The 17,488-nt window shown below is 40.9% G+C and overlaps 1 protein-coding gene across 2 annotated transcripts in view; it reads left to right on the top strand.

Annotated features, from left to right (window-relative positions):
* Positions 1–17,488, top strand: part of SCML2 (Scm polycomb group protein like 2) — a 114,870-nt gene that overhangs the window by 40,534 nt on the left and 56,848 nt on the right. For both annotated transcript variants that reach the window (XM_030933998.1, XM_030933997.1), the window contains exon 7: positions 13,530–13,773. In XM_030933998.1, coding sequence (XP_030789858.1) covers positions 13,530–13,773 — 244 coding nt within the window. The remainder of the gene's footprint in view (positions 1–13,529; positions 13,774–17,488) is intronic.

Here is a 17,488-nt window from a genome sequence, read left to right as displayed (position 1 = left end):
GATTCCAAGTCTTTGCTATTGTGAATAGTGCTGCAATAAACATACGTGTGCATGTGTCTTTGTAGTAGAATAATTTATAATCCTTTGGGTATATACCCAGTATTGGGATGGCTGGGTCATATGGTACATCTAGTTCTAGATCCTTGAGGAATTGCCATACTGTTTTCCATAATGGTTGAACTAGTTTACAATCCCACCAACAGTGTAAAAGTGTTCCTATTTCTCCACATCCTCTCCAACAACTGTCGTTTCCTGATTTTTTAATGATTGCCATTCTAACTGGTTTGAGATAGTATCTCATTGTGGTTTTGATTTGCATTTCTCTGATGGCGAGTGATGATGAGCATTTTTTCATGTGTCTGTTGGCTGTATGAATGTCTTCTTTTGAGAAATGTCTGTTCATATCCTTTCCCCACTTTTTGATGGGGTTGTTTTTTTCTTGTATATTTGTTTGAGTTCTTTGTAGATTCTGGATATTAGCCCTTTGTCAGATGAGTAGATTGCAAAAATTTTCTCCCATTCTGTAGGTTGCCTGTTCACTCTGATGGTAGTTTCTTTTGCTGTGCAGAAGCTATTTAGTTTAATGAGATCCCATTTGTCAATTTTGGCTTTTGTTGCCATTGCTTTTGGTGTTTTAGACATGAAGTCCTTGCCCATGCCTATGTCCTGAATGGTACTACCTAGATTTTCTTCTAGGGTTTTTATGGTATTAGGTCTAACATTTAAGTCTCTAATCCATCTTGAATTAATCTTCGTATAAGGAGTAAGGAAGGGATCCAGTTTCAGCTTTCTACTTATGGCTAGCCAATTTTCCCAGCACCATTTATTAAATAGGGAATCCTTTCCCCATTTCTTGTTTCTCTCAGGTTTGTCAAAGATCAGATGGCTGTAGATGTGTGGTATTATTTCTGAGGACTCTGTTCTGTTCCATTGGTCTATAGCTCTGTTTTGGTACCAGTACCATGCTGTTTTGGTTACTGTAGCCTTGCAGTATAGTTTGAAGTCAGGTAGCGTGACGCCTCCAGCTTTGTCCTTTTGACTTAGGATTGTCTTGGCAATGCGGGCTCTTTTTTGGTTCCATATGAACTTTAAAGCAGTTTTTTCCAATTCTGTGAAGAAACTCATTGGTAGCTTGATGGGGATGGCATTGAATCTATAAATGACCTTGGGCAGTATGGCCATTTTCACGATATTGATTCTTCCTATCCATGAGCATGGTATGTTCTTCCATTTGTTTGTGTCCTCTTTGATTTCACTGAGCAGTGGTTTGTAGTTCTCCTTGAAGAGGTCCTTGACATCCCTTGTAAGTTGGATTCCTAGGTATTTTATTCTCTTTGAAGCAATTGTGAATGGAAGTTCATTCCTGATTTGGCTCTCTGCTTGTCTGTTACTGGTGTGTAAGAATGCTTGTGATTTTTGCACATTAATTTTGTATCCTGAGACTTTGCTGAAGTTGCTTATCAGGTTAAGGAGCTTTTGGGCTGAGACAATGGGGTTTTCTAAATATACAATCATGTCATCTGCAAACAGGGGCAATTTGACTTCTTCTTTTCCTAACTGAATACCCTTTATTTCTTTCTGTTGCCTGATTGCCCTAGCCAGAACTTCCAACACTATGTTGAATAGGAGTGGTGAGAGAGGGCATCCCTGTCTTGTACCAGTTTTCAAAGGGAATTTTTCCAGTTTTTGCCCATTCAGTATGATATTGGCTGTGGGTTTGTCATAAATAGCTCTTATTATTTTGAGGTACGTTCCATCAATACCGAATTTCTTGAGCGTTTTTAACATGAAGGGCTGTTGAATTTTGTCAAAAGCCTTTTCTGCATCTATTGAGATAATCATGTGGTTCTTGACTTTGGTTCTGTTTATATGCTGGATTATGTTTATTGATTTGTGAATGTTGAACCAGCCTTGCATCCCAGGGATGAAGCCCACTTGATCATGGTGGACAAGCTTTTTGATGTGCTGCTGAATCCGGTTTGCCAGTATTTTATTGAGAATTTTTGCATCGGTGTTCATCAGGGATATTGGTCTAAAATTCTCTTTTTTTGTTGTGTCTCTGCCAGGCTTTGGTATCAGGATGATGTTGGCCTCATAAAATGAGTTAGGGAGGATTCCCTCTTTTTCTATTGATTGGAATAGTTTCAGAAGGAATGGTACCAGCTCCTCCTTGTACCTCTGGTAGAATTCAGCTGTGAATCCATCTGGTCCTGGACTTTCTTTGGTGGGTAGGCTATTAATTGTTGCCTCAATTTCAGAGCCTACTATTGGTCTATTCAGGGATTCAACTTCTTCCTGGTTTAGTCTTGGGAGAGTGTAAGTGTCCAGGAAATTATCCATTTCTTCTAGATTTTCTAGTTGATTTGCGTAGAGGTGTTTATAGTATTCTCTGATGGTTGTTTGTATTTCTGTGGGGTCGGTGGTGATATCCCCTTTATCATTTTTTATTGCGTCTATTTGATTCCTCTCTCTTTTCTTCTTTATTAGTCTTGCTAGCGGTCTGTCAATTTTGTTGATCTTTTCAAAAAACCAACTCCTGGATTCATTGATTTTTTGGAGGGTTTTTTGTGTCTCTATCTCCTTCAGTTCTGCTCTGATCTTAGTTATTTCTTGCCTTCTGCTAGCTTTTGAATGTGTTTGCTCTTGCCTCTCTAGTTCTTTTAATTGTGATGTTAGAGTGTCAATGTTAGATCTTTCCTGCTTTCCCTTGTGGGCATTTAGTGCTATAAATTTCCCTCTACACACTGCTTTAAATGTGTCCCAGAGATTCTGGTATGTTGTATCTTTGTTCTCATTGGTTTCAAAGAACATCTTTATTTCTGCCTTCATTTCATATGTACCCAGTAGTCATTCAGGAGCAGGTTATTCAGTTTCCATGTGGTTGAGCGGTTTTGATTGAGTTTCTTAGTCCTGAGTTCTAGTTTGATTGCACTGTGGTCTGAGAGACAGTTTGTTATAATTTCTGTTCTTATACATTTGCTGAGGAGTGCTTTACTTCCAATTATGTCGTCAATTTTGGAATAAGTGTGATGTGGTGCTGAGAAGAATGTATATTCTGTTGATTTGGGGTGGAGAGTTCTATAGATGTCTATTAGGTCCGCTTGGTGCAGAGATGAGTTCAAGTCCTGGATATCCTTGTTAACCTTCTGTCTTGTTGATCTGTCTAATGTTGACAGTGGAGTGTTGAAGTCTCCCATTATTATTGTATGAGAGTCTAAGTCTCTTTGTAAGTCTCTAAGGACTTGCTTTATGAATTTGGGTGCTCCTGTATTGGGTGCATATATATTTAAGATAGTTAGCTCTTCCTGTTGAATTGATCCCTTTACCATTATGTAATGGCCTTCTTTGTCTCTTTTGATCTTTGATGGTTTAATGTCTGTTTTATCAGAGACTAGGATTGCAACCCCTGCTTTTTTTTGTTCTCCATTTGCTTGGTAGATCTTCCTCCATCCCTTTATTTTGAGCCTATGTATGTCTCTGCATGTGAGATGGGTCTCCTGAATACAGCAGACTGATGGGTCTTGACTCTTTATCCAGTTTGCCAGTCTGTGTCTTTTAATTGGAGCATTTAGTCCATTTACATTTAAGGTTAATATTGTTATGTGTGAACTTGATCCTGCCATTATGATATTAACTGGTTATTTTGCTCGTTAGTTGATGCAGTTTCTTCCTAGCCTCGATGGTCTTTACATTTTGGCATGTTTTTGCAATGGCTGGTACTGGTTGTTCCTTTTCATGTTTAGGGCTTCCTTCAGGGTCTCTTGTAAGGCAGGCCTGGTGGTGACAAAATCTCTAAGCATTTACTTATCTGTAAAGGTTTTTTTTTCTCCTTCACTTATGAAACTTAGTTTGGCTGGATATGAAATTCTGGGTTTAAAATTCTTTTCTTTAAGAACGTTGAATACTGGCCCCCACTCTCTTCTGGCTTGTAGAGTTTCTGCCGAGAGATCTGCTGTTAGTCTGATGGGCTTCCCTTTGTGGGTAACCCGACCTTTCTCTCTGGCTGCCCTTAAGATTTTTTCCTTCATTTCAACTTTGGTGAATCTGGCAATTATGTGTCTTGGAGTTGCTCTTCTGGAGGAGTATCTTTGTGGTGGTCTCTGTATTTCCTGAATTTGAATGTTGGCCTGCCCTACTAGGTTGGGGAAGTTCTCCTGGATGATATCCTGAAGAGTGTTTTCCAACTTGGTTCCATTTTCCCCCTCACTTTCAGGCACCCCAATCAGACGTAGATTTGGTCTTTTTACATAATCCCATACTTCTTGCAGGCTTTGTTCATTTCTTTTTCTTCTTTTTTCTTTTGGTTTCTCTTCTCGCTTCATTTCATTCATTTGATCCTCAATCGCTGATACTCTTTCTTCCAGTTGATCGAGTTGGTTACTGAAGCTTGTGCATTTGTCACGTATTTCTCGTGTCATGGTTTTCATCTCTGTCATTTCGTTTATGACCTTCTCTGCATTAATTAGTCTAGCTGTCAATTCTTCCACTCTTTTTTCAAGATTTTTAGTTTCTTTGTGCTGGGTACGTAATTCCTCCTTTAGCTCTGAGAAGTTTGATGGACTGAAGCCTTCTCTCATCTCGTCAAAGTCATTATCTGGCCAGCTTCGATCTGTTGCTGGCGATGGGCTGCGCTCCTTTGCAGGGGGAGATGCGCTCTTATTTTTTGAATTTCCAGCTTTTCTGCCCTGCTTTTTCCCCATCTTTTTGGTTTTATCTGTCTCTGGTCTTTGATGATGGTGACGTACTGATGGGGTTTTGGTATAGGTGTCCTTCCTGTTTGATAGTTTTCCTTCTGACAGTCAGGACCCTCAGCTATAGGTCTGTTGGAGATTGCTTGAGGTCCACTCCAGACCCTGTTTGCCTGGGTATCAGCAGCAGAGGTTGCAGAAGATAGAATATTGCTGAACAGCGAGTGTACCTGTCTGATTCTTACTTTGGAAGCTTCCTCTCAGGGGTGTACTCCACCCTGTGAGGTGTGGGGTGTCAGACTGCCCCTAGTGGGGGATGTCTCCCAGTTAGGCTACTCAGGGGTCAGGGACCCACTTGAGCAGACAGTCTGTCCGTTCTCAGATCTCAACCTCCGTGTTGGGAGATCCACTGCTCTCTTCAAAGCTGTCAGACAGAGTCATTCACGTCTGCTCAGGCCTCTGCTGCTTCCCCTGTTGTTTTTTTAGCTGAGCCCTGCCCCCAGAGGTGGAGTCTATAGAGACAGGCAGGGCTCCTTGAGCTGCTGTGAGCTCCACCCAGTTCGAGCTTCTCAGCAGCTTTGTTTACCTACTTAAGCCTCAGCAATGGCGGGCGCCCCTCCCCCAGCCTCGCTGCTGCCTTGCGGTTAGATCGCCGCAGACTGCTGTGTTAGCAATGAGGGAGGCTCCGTGGGCGTGGGACCCTCCCAGCCAGGTGAGGGATATATTCTTCTGGTGTGCCCGTTTGCTTAAAGCGCAGTATTGGGGTGGGAGTTACCCGATTTTCCAGGTGTTGTGTGTCTCAGTTCCCCTGGCTAGGAAAAGGGATTCCCTTCCCCCTTGCGCTTCCCAGGTGAGGCGATGCCTTGCCCTGCTTCAGCTCTTGCTGGTCAGGCTGCAGCAGCTGACCAGCACCGATTGTCCGGCACTCCCTAGTGAGATGACCCCAGTACCTCAGTTGAAAATGCAGAAATCACCAGTCTTCTGTGTCGCTCGTGCTGGGAGTTGGAAACTGGAGCTGTTCCTATTCGGCCATCTTCAATTTTTACTTTTTTTGAGGCAGGGTCTCACTCTGTTGCCCAGGCTGGAGTGCAGTGGCAAGAACACGGCTCACCACAGCCTGGATGACTTCCGGAGCTCAAGTGATTCTTCTGCCTCAGCCCACTAAGTAGCTGGGACTACAGGTGTGCTGCCACCATGCCCAGCTAATTTTCGTATTTTTTTGTAGAGACAGGGTTTTGTCTTGTTGTCCAGGCTGGTGTCAAACTCCTGAGCTCAACCAATCCACCCGTCTTGGCCTCCGAAAGTGCTGAATTAGGGATTATAGGTTTGAGCCCAGGGTGGTTTTTACGAATCAAATTAAGATATGTAATTCAGCCTGGCATGGTAGCTCACACCTGTAATCTCAGCAGTTTGAGAGGCTGAGGTGGGAGGATTGCTTTAGGCCCGGAGTTCAAGACCAGCCTGGTCAACATAGCGAGGCTTCGTCTCTATAAAAATAAAATTAAAAAAAGAATATGTAATTAAAAGGACGTTGGAAGCTAATAATTAAGGAGCTCTCAGATTGTAAGAGTGTGAAGAGTAACAATGGAAAAATATAGGGTGATGAGATGTGTTTTAAGGGGGCATTTCAAAAAGAAACCAACCTACCAGATATACTTTTTAAATTGGTGCGAGAATTAGTTGAGAGCTTATTTACTGTTTTCGGGTGATTCCTTGGTTCTTTCATTTAAAAAATTGCTCGCTGTTGGTTATTGTGCTGGAAATAATAATATGAATACCTGTTTTTAATAATCTCTTAGTCTTGTAGAGGAATGAACACATTTCTGTAGTGATATTACAATTGAAGATGAAAGTGGCTTGGTTGGAACTGGGCCTAGGAGTGGACAGGGGTTGGTCAGGGAAGCATTCAAGGAAGCTAGGAGAACTGGGCTTTAACCTGAATGAGTTGTCCAGGCAGATGCTGGGGTAGGGTGCTCCAAGGAGGTGACTCCGAGACAGACTGCCTAGGTTTAAAATCCAGCTCTGATTGGGAAGTTGTGGTTTTTAATTGAATTTTGGGTAAGTGAAAGGGATTAATCTAGGGTAGTGGTTCTTAACCTCAAGTGCACCTTAGAATTTCCCTGATAATTAAAATATTGCTGCTTCCCAGGCCCCACCATAGACCAATTCAATTAGTATCATTGGTAGTGTGGTCACAGGTGATTCTTTTTTTTTTTTTTTTATTATACTTTAAGTTCTAGGGTACATGTGCATAACGTGCAGGTTTGTTACATATGTATACTTATGCCATGTTGGTGTGCTGCACCCATCAACTCGTCAGCACCCATCAATTCATCATTTATATCATGTATAACTCCCCAATGCAATCCCTCCCTCCTCCCCCCTCCCCCCTCCCCATGATAGGCCCCAGTGCATGATGTTCCCCTTCCCGAGTCCAAGTGATCTCATTGTTCAGTTCCCACCTATGAGTGAGAACATGCGGTGTTTGGTTTTCTGTTCTTGTGATAGTTTGCTAAGAATGATGGTTTCCAGCTGCATCCATGTCCCTACAAAGGACGCAAACTCATCCTTTTTTATGGCTGCATAGTATTCCATGGTGTATATGTGCCACATTTTCTTAATCCAGTCTGTCACAGATGGACATTTGGGTTGATTCCAAGTCTTTGCTATTGTGAATAGTGCCGCAATAAACATACGTGTACATGTGTCTTTGTAGTAGACTAATTTATAATCCTTTGGGTATATACCCAGTAGTGGGATGGCTGGGTCATATGGTACATCTAGTTCTAGATCCTTGAGGAATTGCCATACTGTTTTCCATAATGGTTGAACTAGTTTACAATCCCACCAACAGTGTAAAAGTGTTCCTATTTCTCCACATCCTCTCCAACACCTGTTGTTTCCTGACTTCTTAATGATTGCCATTCTAACTGGTGTGAGATGGTATCTCATTGTGGTTTTGATTTGCATTTCTCTGATGGCCAGTGATGATGAGCATTTTTTCATGTGTCTGTTGGCTGTATGAATATCTTCTTTTGAGAAATGTCTGTTCATATCCTTTCCCCACTTTTTGATGGGGTTGTTTGTTTTTTTCTCGTATATTTGTTTGAGTTCTTTGTAGATTCTGGATATTAGCCCTTTGTCAGATGAGTAGGTTGCAAAAATTTTCTCCCATTCTGTAGGTTGCCTGTTCACTCTGATGGTACTTTCTTTTGCTGTGCAAAAGCTCTTTAGTTTAATTAGATCCCATTTGTCAATTTTGGCTTTTGCTGCCGTTGCTTTTGGTGTTTTAGACATGAAGTCCTTGCCCATGCCTATGTCCTGAATGGTACTACCTAGATTTTCTTCTAGGGTTTTTATGGTATTAGGTCTAACATTTAAGTCTCTAATCCATCTTGAATTAATCTTGGTATAAGGGGTAAGGAAAGGATCCAGTTTCAGCTTTCTACTTATGGCTAGCCAATTTTCCCAGCACCATTTATTAAATAGGGAATCCTTTCCCCATTTCTTGTTTCTCTCAGGTTTGTCAAAGATCAGATGGCTGTAGATGTGCGGTATTATTTCTGAGGACTCTGTTCTGTTCCATTGGTCTATATCTCTGTTTTGGTACCAGTACCATGCTGTTTTGGTTACTGTAGCCTTGTAGTATAGTTTGAAGTCAGGTAGCGTGACGCCTCCAGCTTTGTCCTTTTGACTTAGGATTGTCTTGGCAATGCGGGCTCTTTTTTGGTTCCATATGAACTTTAAAGCAGTTTTTTCCAATTCTGTGAAGAAACTCATTGGTAGCTTGATGGGGATGGCATTGAATCTATAAATAACCTTGGGGAGTATGGCCATTTTCACGATATTGATTCTTCCTATCCATGAGCATGGTATGTTCTTCCATTTGTTTGTGTCCTCTTTGATTTCACTGAGCAGTGGTTTGTAGTTCTCCTTGAAGAGGTCCTTTACATCCCTTGTAAGCTGGATTCCTAGGTATTTTATTCTCTTTGAAGCAATTGTGAATGGAAGTTCATTCCTGATTTGGCTCTCTGCTTGTCTGTTACTGGTGTATAAGAATGCTTGTGATTTTTGCACATTAATTTTGTATCCTGAGACTTTGCTGAAGTTGCTTATCAGCTTAAGGAGATTTTGGGCTGAGACGATGGGGTTTTCTAAATATACAATCATGTCATCTGCAAACAGGGGCAATTTGACTTCTTCTTTTCCTAACTGGATACCCTTGATTTCTTTCTCTTGCCTGATTGCCCTAGCCAGAACTTCCAACACTATGTTGAATAGGAGTGGTGAGAGAGGGCATCCCTGTCTTGTGCCAGTTTTCAAAGGGAATTTTTCCAGTTTTTGCCCATTCAGTATGATATTAGCTGTGGGTTTGTCATAAATAGCTCTTATTATTTTGAGGTATGTTCCATCAATACCGAATTTATTGAGCGTTTTTAGCATGAAGGGCTGTTGAATTTTGTCAAAAGCCTTTTCTGCATCTATTGAGACAATCATGTGGTTCTTGTCTTTGGTTCTGTTTATATGCTGGATTACATTTATTGATTTGCGAATGTTGAACCAGCCTTGCATCCCAGGGATGAAGCCCACTTGATCATGGTGGATAAGCTTTTTGATGTGCTGCTGAATCCGGTTTGCCAGTATTTTATTGAGGATTTTTGCATCAATGTTCATCAGGGATATTGGTCTAAAATTCTCTTTTTTTGTTGTGTCTCTGCCAGGCTTTGGTATCAGGATGATGTTGGCCTCATAAAATGAGTTAGGGAGGATTCCCTCTTTTTCTATTGATTGGAATAGTTTCAGAAGGAATGGTACCAGCTCCTCCTTGTACCTCTGGTAGAATTCAGCTGTGAATCCATCTGGTCCTGGACTTTTTTTGGTGGGTAGGCTATTAATTGTTGCCTCAATTTCAGAGCCTGCTATTGGTCTATTCAGGGATTCAACTTCTTCCTGGTTTAGCCTTGGGAGAGTGTAAGTGTCCAGGAAATTATCCATTTCTTCTAGATTTTCTAGTTGATTTGCGTAGAGGCGTTTATAGTATTCTCTGATGGTAGTTTGTATTTCTGTGGGGTCAGTGGTGATATCCCCTTTATCATTTTTTATTGCATCTATTTGATTCCTCTCTCTTTTTTTCTTTATTAGCCTTGCTAGCGGTCTGTCAATTTTGTTGATCTTTTCAAAAAACCAACTCCTGGATTCATTGATTTTTTGGAGGGTTTTTTGTGTCTCTATCTCCTTCAGTTCTGCTCTGATCTTAGTTATTTCTTGCCTTCTGCTAGCTTTTGAATGTGATTGCTCTTGCCTCTCTAGTTCTTTTAATTGTGATGTTAGAGTGTCAATTTTAGATCTTTCCTGCTTTCTCTTGTGGGCATTTAGTGCTATAAATTTCCCTCTACACACTGCTTTAAATGTGTCCCAGAGATTCTGGTATGTTGTATCTTTGTTCTCATTGGTTTCAAAGAACATCTTTATTTCCGCTTTCATTTCGTTATGTACCCAGTAGTCATTCAGGAGCAGGTTGTTCAGTTTCCATGTAGTTGAGCGGTTTTGATTGAGTTTCTTAGTCCTGAGTTCTAGTTTGATTGCACTGTGGTCTGAGAGACAGTTTGTTATAATTTCTGTTCTTTTACATTTGCTGAGGAGTACTTTACTTCCAATTATGTGGTCAATTTTGGAATAAGTGCGATGTGGTGCTGAGAAGAATGTATATTCTGTTGATTTGGGGTGGAGAGTTCTATAGATGTCTATTAGGTCCGCTTGGTGCAGAGATGAGTTCAATTCCTGGATATCCTTGTTAACTTTCTGTCTCGTTGATCTGTCTAATGTTGACAGCGGAGTGTTGAAGTCTCCCATTATTATTGTATGGGAGTCTAAGTCTCTTTGTAAGTCTCTAAGGACTTGCTTTATGAATCTGGGTGCTCCTGTATTGGGTGCATATATATTTAGGAGAGTTAGCTCTTCCTGTTGAATTGATCCCTTTACCATTATGTAATGGCCTTCTTTGTCTCTTTTGATCTTTGATGGTTTAAAATCTGTTTTATCAGAGACTAGGATTGCAACCCCTGCTTTTTTTTGTTCTCCATTTGCTTGGTAGATCTTCCTCCATCCCTTTATTTTGAGCCTATGTATGTCTCTGCATGTGAGATGGGTCTCCTGAATACAGCAGACTGATGGGTCTTGACTCTTTATCCAGTTTGCCAGTCTGTGTCTTTTTATTGGAGCATTTAGTCCATTAACATTTAAGGTTAATATTGTTATGTGTGAACTTGATCCTGCCATTATGATATTAACTGGTTATTTTGCTCGTTAGTTGATGCAGTTTCTTCCTAGCCTCGATGGTCTTTACATTTTGCCAAGTTTTTGCGATGGCTGGTACCGGTTGTTCCTCTCCATGTTTAGGGCTTCCTTCAGGGTCTCTTGTAAGGCAGGCCTGGTGGTGACAAAATCTCTAAGCATTTGCTTATCTGTAAAGGATTTTATTTCTCCTTCACTTATGAAACTTAGTTTGGCTGGATATGAAATTCTGGGTTTAAAATTCTTTTCTTTAAGAACGTTGAATATTGGCCCCCACTCTCTTCTGGCTTGGAGAGTTTCTGCCGAGAGATCTGCTGTTAGTCTGATGGGCTTCCCTTTGTGGGTGACCCGACCTTTCTCTCTGGCTGCCCTTAAGATTTTTTCCTTCATTTCAACTTTGGTGAATCTGGCAATTATGTGTCTTGGAGTTGCTCTTCTGGAGGAGTATCTTTGTGGCGTTCTCTGTATTTCCTGAATTTGAATGTTGGCCTGCCCTACTAGGTTGGGGAAGTTCTCCTGGATGATATCCTGAAGAGTGTTTTCCAACTTGGTTCCATTTTCCCCCTCACTTTCAGGCACCCCAATCAGACGTAGATTTGGTCTTTTTACGTAATCCCATACTTCTTGCAGGCTTTGCTCATTTCTTTTTCTTCTTTTTTCTTTTGGTTTCTCTTCTCGCTTCATTTCATTCATTTGATCTTCAATCGCTGATACTCTTTCTTCCAGTTGATCGAGTCGGTTACTGAAGCTTGTGCATTTGTCACGTATTTCTCGTGTCATGGTTTTCATCTCTGTCATTTCGTTTATGATCTTCTCTGCATTAATGAGTCTAGCTGTCAATTCTTCCACTCTTTTTTCAAGATTTTTAGTTTCTTTGCGCTGGGTACGTAATTCCTCCTTTAGCTCTGATAAGTTTGATGGACTGAAGCCTACTTCTCTCCTCTCGTCCAAGTCATTCTCTGACCAGCTTTGATCCGTTGCTGGTGATGGGCTGCGCTCCTTTGCAGGGGGAGATGCGCTCTTATTTTTTGAATTTCCAGCTTTTCTGCCCTGCTTCTTCCCCATCTTTGTGGTTTTATCTGTCTCTGGTCTTTGATGGTGGTGACGAACTGATGGGGTTTTGGTATAGGTGTCCTTCCTGTTTGATAGTTTTCCTTCTGACAGTCAGAAGGACTCTCTGTTGGTCTGTTGGAGATTGCTTGAGGTCCACTCCAGACCCTGTTTGCCTGGGTATCAGCAGCAGAGGTTGCCGAAGATAGAATATTGCTGAACAGCGAGTGTACCTGTCTGATTCTTCCTTTGGAAGTGTCCTCTCAGGGGTGTACTCCACCCTGTGAGGTGTGGGGTGTCAGACTGCCCCTAGTGGGGGATTTCTCCCAGCTAGGCTACTCAGGGGTCAGGGACACACCTGAGCAGGCAGTCTGTCCGTTCTCAGATCTCAACCTCTGCGTTGGGAGATCCGCGGCTCTCCCCAAAGCTGTCAGACAGAGTCGTTCGCGTCTGCACCGGCTCCCGCTACTTCCCCTGTTGGTCTTCAGCTGTGCGCTGTCCCCAGAGGTGGAGACTACAGAGACAGGCAGGCTTCCTTGAGCTGCTGTGAGCTCCACCCAGTTCCGGTCACAGGTGATTCTAATGTTCATTCGGGCAGAAAATCACCAGTCCAGGACTACTATTTTTTTGTTCTTTTTTTTTTCTCCTTTAATTTGAGCAAGTGTCAGTAGAATAGGATTACTATTTCCAGTCTTTTGGCTTAGGTGACTGGATTGCTGTGATGGTGCCATTTAGTAGGATGAAAAGCAGATTGAAAGAAAATATGTTGCTTTTAACATAACACTTGGGCTTTTTAGCAGTCCTGTTAATATTTACATGCTTTAGCCTTTTTGTGACTAATACTTTTTAAAATATTGATTTCTGGATTGGGTATTGTAAATGACCCCAGACTATATGACTTTCATGTTCTTGTGTCTGTATTTTATCCTTTGAGTTTCTTTTTTTTTTTAAATTTTAAGTTATTCATTTTCTTTAGAATTCTTATACTTTGGGTTTCTTTTAGGATATTATCTGATGTTGTTTCTTTTCTTTGGACTTACCATTTTTTGACACACCAGTTTACATATTCGTTAGGTTTGTCTGACTGCCTGTTGTAAAATTTCTTGTTGATTGCTTTTCCCTGTCCACAACCACTACTACCACCAGCACTAGAATGTAAGCTCCACCAGAGCAGGGATGTTTGATTTATTTGTTCATCAATGAATCTTAAATTCCTGCTACATAGTAGATAATACATATTTCTTGAATGAATGAATCTGGTTGGTTTTGTTTCTTTCCAGGTTCTTGACTCTGCTCTGGAGAAAATATGAGATGTTATAGAGCAGAGTTTCGGATCTGTGAGAACTGTTGTCTTCCTGTATTAATTAATAATTAGATGTGGAGCTTAATTTTTGGTTGCTAAGGGTTGTGAGAGAATACGCAACTTTTCACTTCGAGCACATGGGTCTTAATACATCTTAACAATGAAATCTTTTTTTTTTTTAAATGTTTTGATAGGAACCACCAAAGCCCCCACTAAATAATTTTAAAGTGGGGATGAAACTAGAAGCTATTGACAAAAAGAACCCATATCTCATCTGTCCTGCGACCATTGGAGATGTTAAAGGGGATGAAGTTCATATCACATTCGATGGCTGGAGTGGAGCTTTTGATTACTGGTGCAAGTATGATTCTCGAGATATTTTCCCAGTTGGGTGGTGTCGCCTGACAGGAGATGTATTACAACCCCCAGGAACTAGTGGTAAGATAATAGTTAACTACATTTTCTTTTACTTTATTGAAGTTAGATGTAACTGTCGTTGGTGGCATTGTGGTTAGCATTGGTGGTACTAGGACTTCATGCCCCAACTGGTGGCAGGCAGAACAAAGCACTTTCCAGGCTAGAGAACTGGAGGTAAAGGAAAGCTATGATTAGAATTCTTGAGGTCACTGCAGCATCATAGTCTGAGTTCCAGTCCAACTGGAGAATATGGACAAAGCTAAAAGTCATATTTGGACTACTGAGGTCTTGTTACTATAAGCAAGGGGGGTGGTACGCACTCAGCTCCTTTTATAGTTGATATTCAATGAAAAATTATGCATGGTATTCCATTGTTCATATCTCAAAGATATTTTTTAAAAGGTTGGGCTTAACAACTGTTATAAACATGTCTTACATGATTTTGGTCCTGTTTTTAAGTTAAATTGACACTTTGATAGCCTTAAGTTAAATCTACAGTGAAAATTTTTGACTCTGTGGAAGCCATCATAAATTAGTATGTTATTTTAGTCATGGTAATGTTGATTAGTTGTAACAGTGTTTCCTAAGCTGAGTACTATGATCTAGATATTTTCTTTCAGAGAAAGAAATGTCAACATGTTGATGTTCCTTGGTGACTCTTTCAAGGGCTTAGATATGCCTAACCTGGTCTTCTATGATGGAGTAACTGCTGAGGCTTAAGTGGGGTCTAAGCATAGAACCCAATCATTGGCCTAAGTTTAATATAAACTTAATGGGATTCAATTAGCCGGACGTGGTAGCATGTGCCTGTAATCCTAGCTACTCAGGAGGCCGAGGCAGGAGAATCACTTGAACCTGGGAGGTGGAGGTTGCAGTGAGCCGAGATCATGCCACTGCACTCCAGCCTGGGCGACAAGAACGAAACTCTGTCTCAAAAAAATAAATAAATAAAAAATAAGCTTAGTGGGATTGAATATAAACATACTTTAAAAACTTACCCTACTAAGTATATTTATTTTTATGAGGAAAAAAAGAAAGATAGATGTAGAAAATAAGTAGGCAAAGTGTGCAGAGGAGTGTAATGTCTAGGTAAGAGCTTGTAGCCATTATTCTTGCAATGGCTATTAGGATCATCTGTAATTTGGGACTTTAACACATTCCATTATACTACAGTACTATGTACCACAGTGTCCTTTTTATTAGGTACATCTTTAACCAGTTTCCTGTTTCCATAAGTCTAGGAAGTAGATATTAATGGTTGATTTTGTAAAATTTAGTATGATACAGATCTATGTGTATATGATATTAAGATAAATAAAACATAGTCTCTACCCTCAAGAAGTTTACCTGCTAATGGAAGAGGGAAGCATGGAGGCATAGACTTGTAAAAAAGAGATGTAGTATTAGCAATGCAAAAATAGAGATGTATGCTAGATGTGGAGGTGGCCCAAAGACTTCCAGTCTTGGCCGGAGGGAAAGGTGGTTGCATAAATAGGAAAGCATCACAAAAGGTGCATGATGTGAGTATTAGATGAGAAGCAGGAGTTTGCCAGGCAGAATGGAGATAAAGGTAGGATGGATACATAACAAAAGTGCAAAATTCCAGTTTATCCTAAAAACTGAGGAGTTCACTTTGGAACACAGTGAGTTTGGAACGTGTGGCTGAGAATGCTGTTGTCCTCCAGTATTTCTTCTCTCTCTTTTTCTTAGTATTACAATTGGCTACCTAACATACAGACTACATTTCCAGACTCCTAGCAGTATGGTATGGCCACGAGACTAAGTCCTGGTTGATGGAATAAAAGTACACATAGTGTGTACTTTTTCCAGAAAGTATATTATAGAGAGATGAGAATGTCCTTTCCTCTTCCTTCTTCCTGCTTTTATCCTGCTGTTACGAATGTGGTTTTGACTGGAGCTCCATCTTGGAGCATGAGATGGGGACCATATGCTAGACACTGTGCAGTGGGTGGAAAGCAGCCAGGAGCCAGAGTCCCTGAGAACTTGGTGGAGCAGAGCTTTCATACTAGCCCATATTATCTGTTTTCAGACAATTGTTAGAAATAAACTTCTGTGTTATGTAAGTCGCTATTCTTTTAGGTTTTTCTATTACTGTTAGCTGAACTCAATCCTAACTGATTCAGGGTAACTTTGGGACATTCAGGTGCACATGTTCATTGGAGCTGCACACGCACATCTGGAGCCTAAAAAAGATAGATCTTGTTGACAAAGCAGGTTTGAGAGTCACCATGTTCACTCAAACAAATATTCTTTGTGCCAGGTGGGATTATAGGTGTTTGGGATGGGAGGGTGAGCAGTTTACTTATTTTGTTGATAGCAGCAAGTGGTGGAAGTTTTGAGTGTGTTTTAATTTTGTGTGTATAACAAGTAGAGGTAGAAAAGGACCAGTTCAGAACCTTGTGGGTCAACATTTAAAGCAGTAGTTATCACTCTTGAATTGCCTGGGGGAGCTTGTTAAAAGGCAATGCTCGGGAACTCACATCCAGGGGTTTGAATCCCTGGGTTCGGAGTAGGGCTCAGTTGTTTCCAGTGCACATGGTTTGAGGCCTGAACTTTGAGAAGCACAAAAATAAGGAATAGGTAGTAGAAGTCAATCTAGGACACTGGAAAAAAGTATACATAAATGTAGGAGATCACTAGGTTGGTTTCCATGGCAACAGGAGAGAAAAGATTTTAAGGAGAAAGTACTCAACATTATCAAAGGCAGTGTAAAAGTCAAGCAAGAGGAGAACTCGTTAGTGGTCTTAGTAAAACTATGGTTACTTGGCTCCTTTAAAAAGCTAGATTTAGAGAGTCAAGGAGTAAATAGGAAATGCACAGTGTTAAAAAAAAAAAGAAAGAAAAAGTGGCTTCCCAATACTTTGTGAGATCTGCCTTCTCTGTCTTTACCCCAGTTGACATTCACTTTGAGTGAACTTTAGAAATCGTACCTCACTTTATGTCCCTTTACCCTCTATTATATATAATTGTCTTCAATATTGAGAACCACATTAGTGTTATAATTTTTGCTTCCGCCATCAAACATAACTTAGAAAACTCAAGAGAAGGAAAGTCTGTTGTATTTATTTATATTTTTACCCTTTAAATTGTTCTTTCTTAATTCCTGATTTTCAAGATTTCCTTATGTTATCATTTTTTTCCTGTTTAGAGAACTTCTTTTAACCATGCTTTTAGGGTTGGGTGGCAACAAATTCTCTGTTTTTTGAAGACAGGGTTTTGCTGTGACACCCAGGCTGGAGTGCAGTGGTGCAGTCATGGCTCACTGCAGCTTCAACTTTCCAGATGCAAGCAATTGATCCTCTTGCCTCAGCCTCCCCAGTAACTGGGACTACAGGCACGTGCTACCATGCCAGGCTAATTTTTTAAATTTTTAGTAGAGATGGGGTCTCACTGTGTTGTCCAGGCTGGTCTTAAACTGTTGGACTCAAGTGATTCTCCCTCTTCAGCCTCTCAAAGTGTTGGGATTATAGGCATGGGCCACCACACCCAGCCCTCCTCTTCATTCTTGAAGGATAGTTGCTGGATATAGAATTCTAGGTTGGTAATTCTTTTCATTTTTTTCTTTTCTTTTTTTTTTTTTTTGAGACTGAGTCTTGCTCTGTCACCAGGCTGGAGAGCAGTGGTGTGATCTCGGCTCAGTGCAACCTCCGCCTCCTGGGTTCAAGTCATTCTCCTGCCTCAACCTCCCGAGTAGCTGGGACTACAGGCGCCCACC

Source organism: Rhinopithecus roxellana, chromosome 7, assembly GCF_007565055.1.
Source record: "Rhinopithecus roxellana isolate Shanxi Qingling chromosome 7, ASM756505v1, whole genome shotgun sequence".
NCBI lineage: Eukaryota > Metazoa > Chordata > Mammalia > Primates > Cercopithecidae > Rhinopithecus > Rhinopithecus roxellana.
Note: the sequence above shows the minus strand (reverse complement) of the source record. Positions and strands in the feature narration are given on the sequence as shown.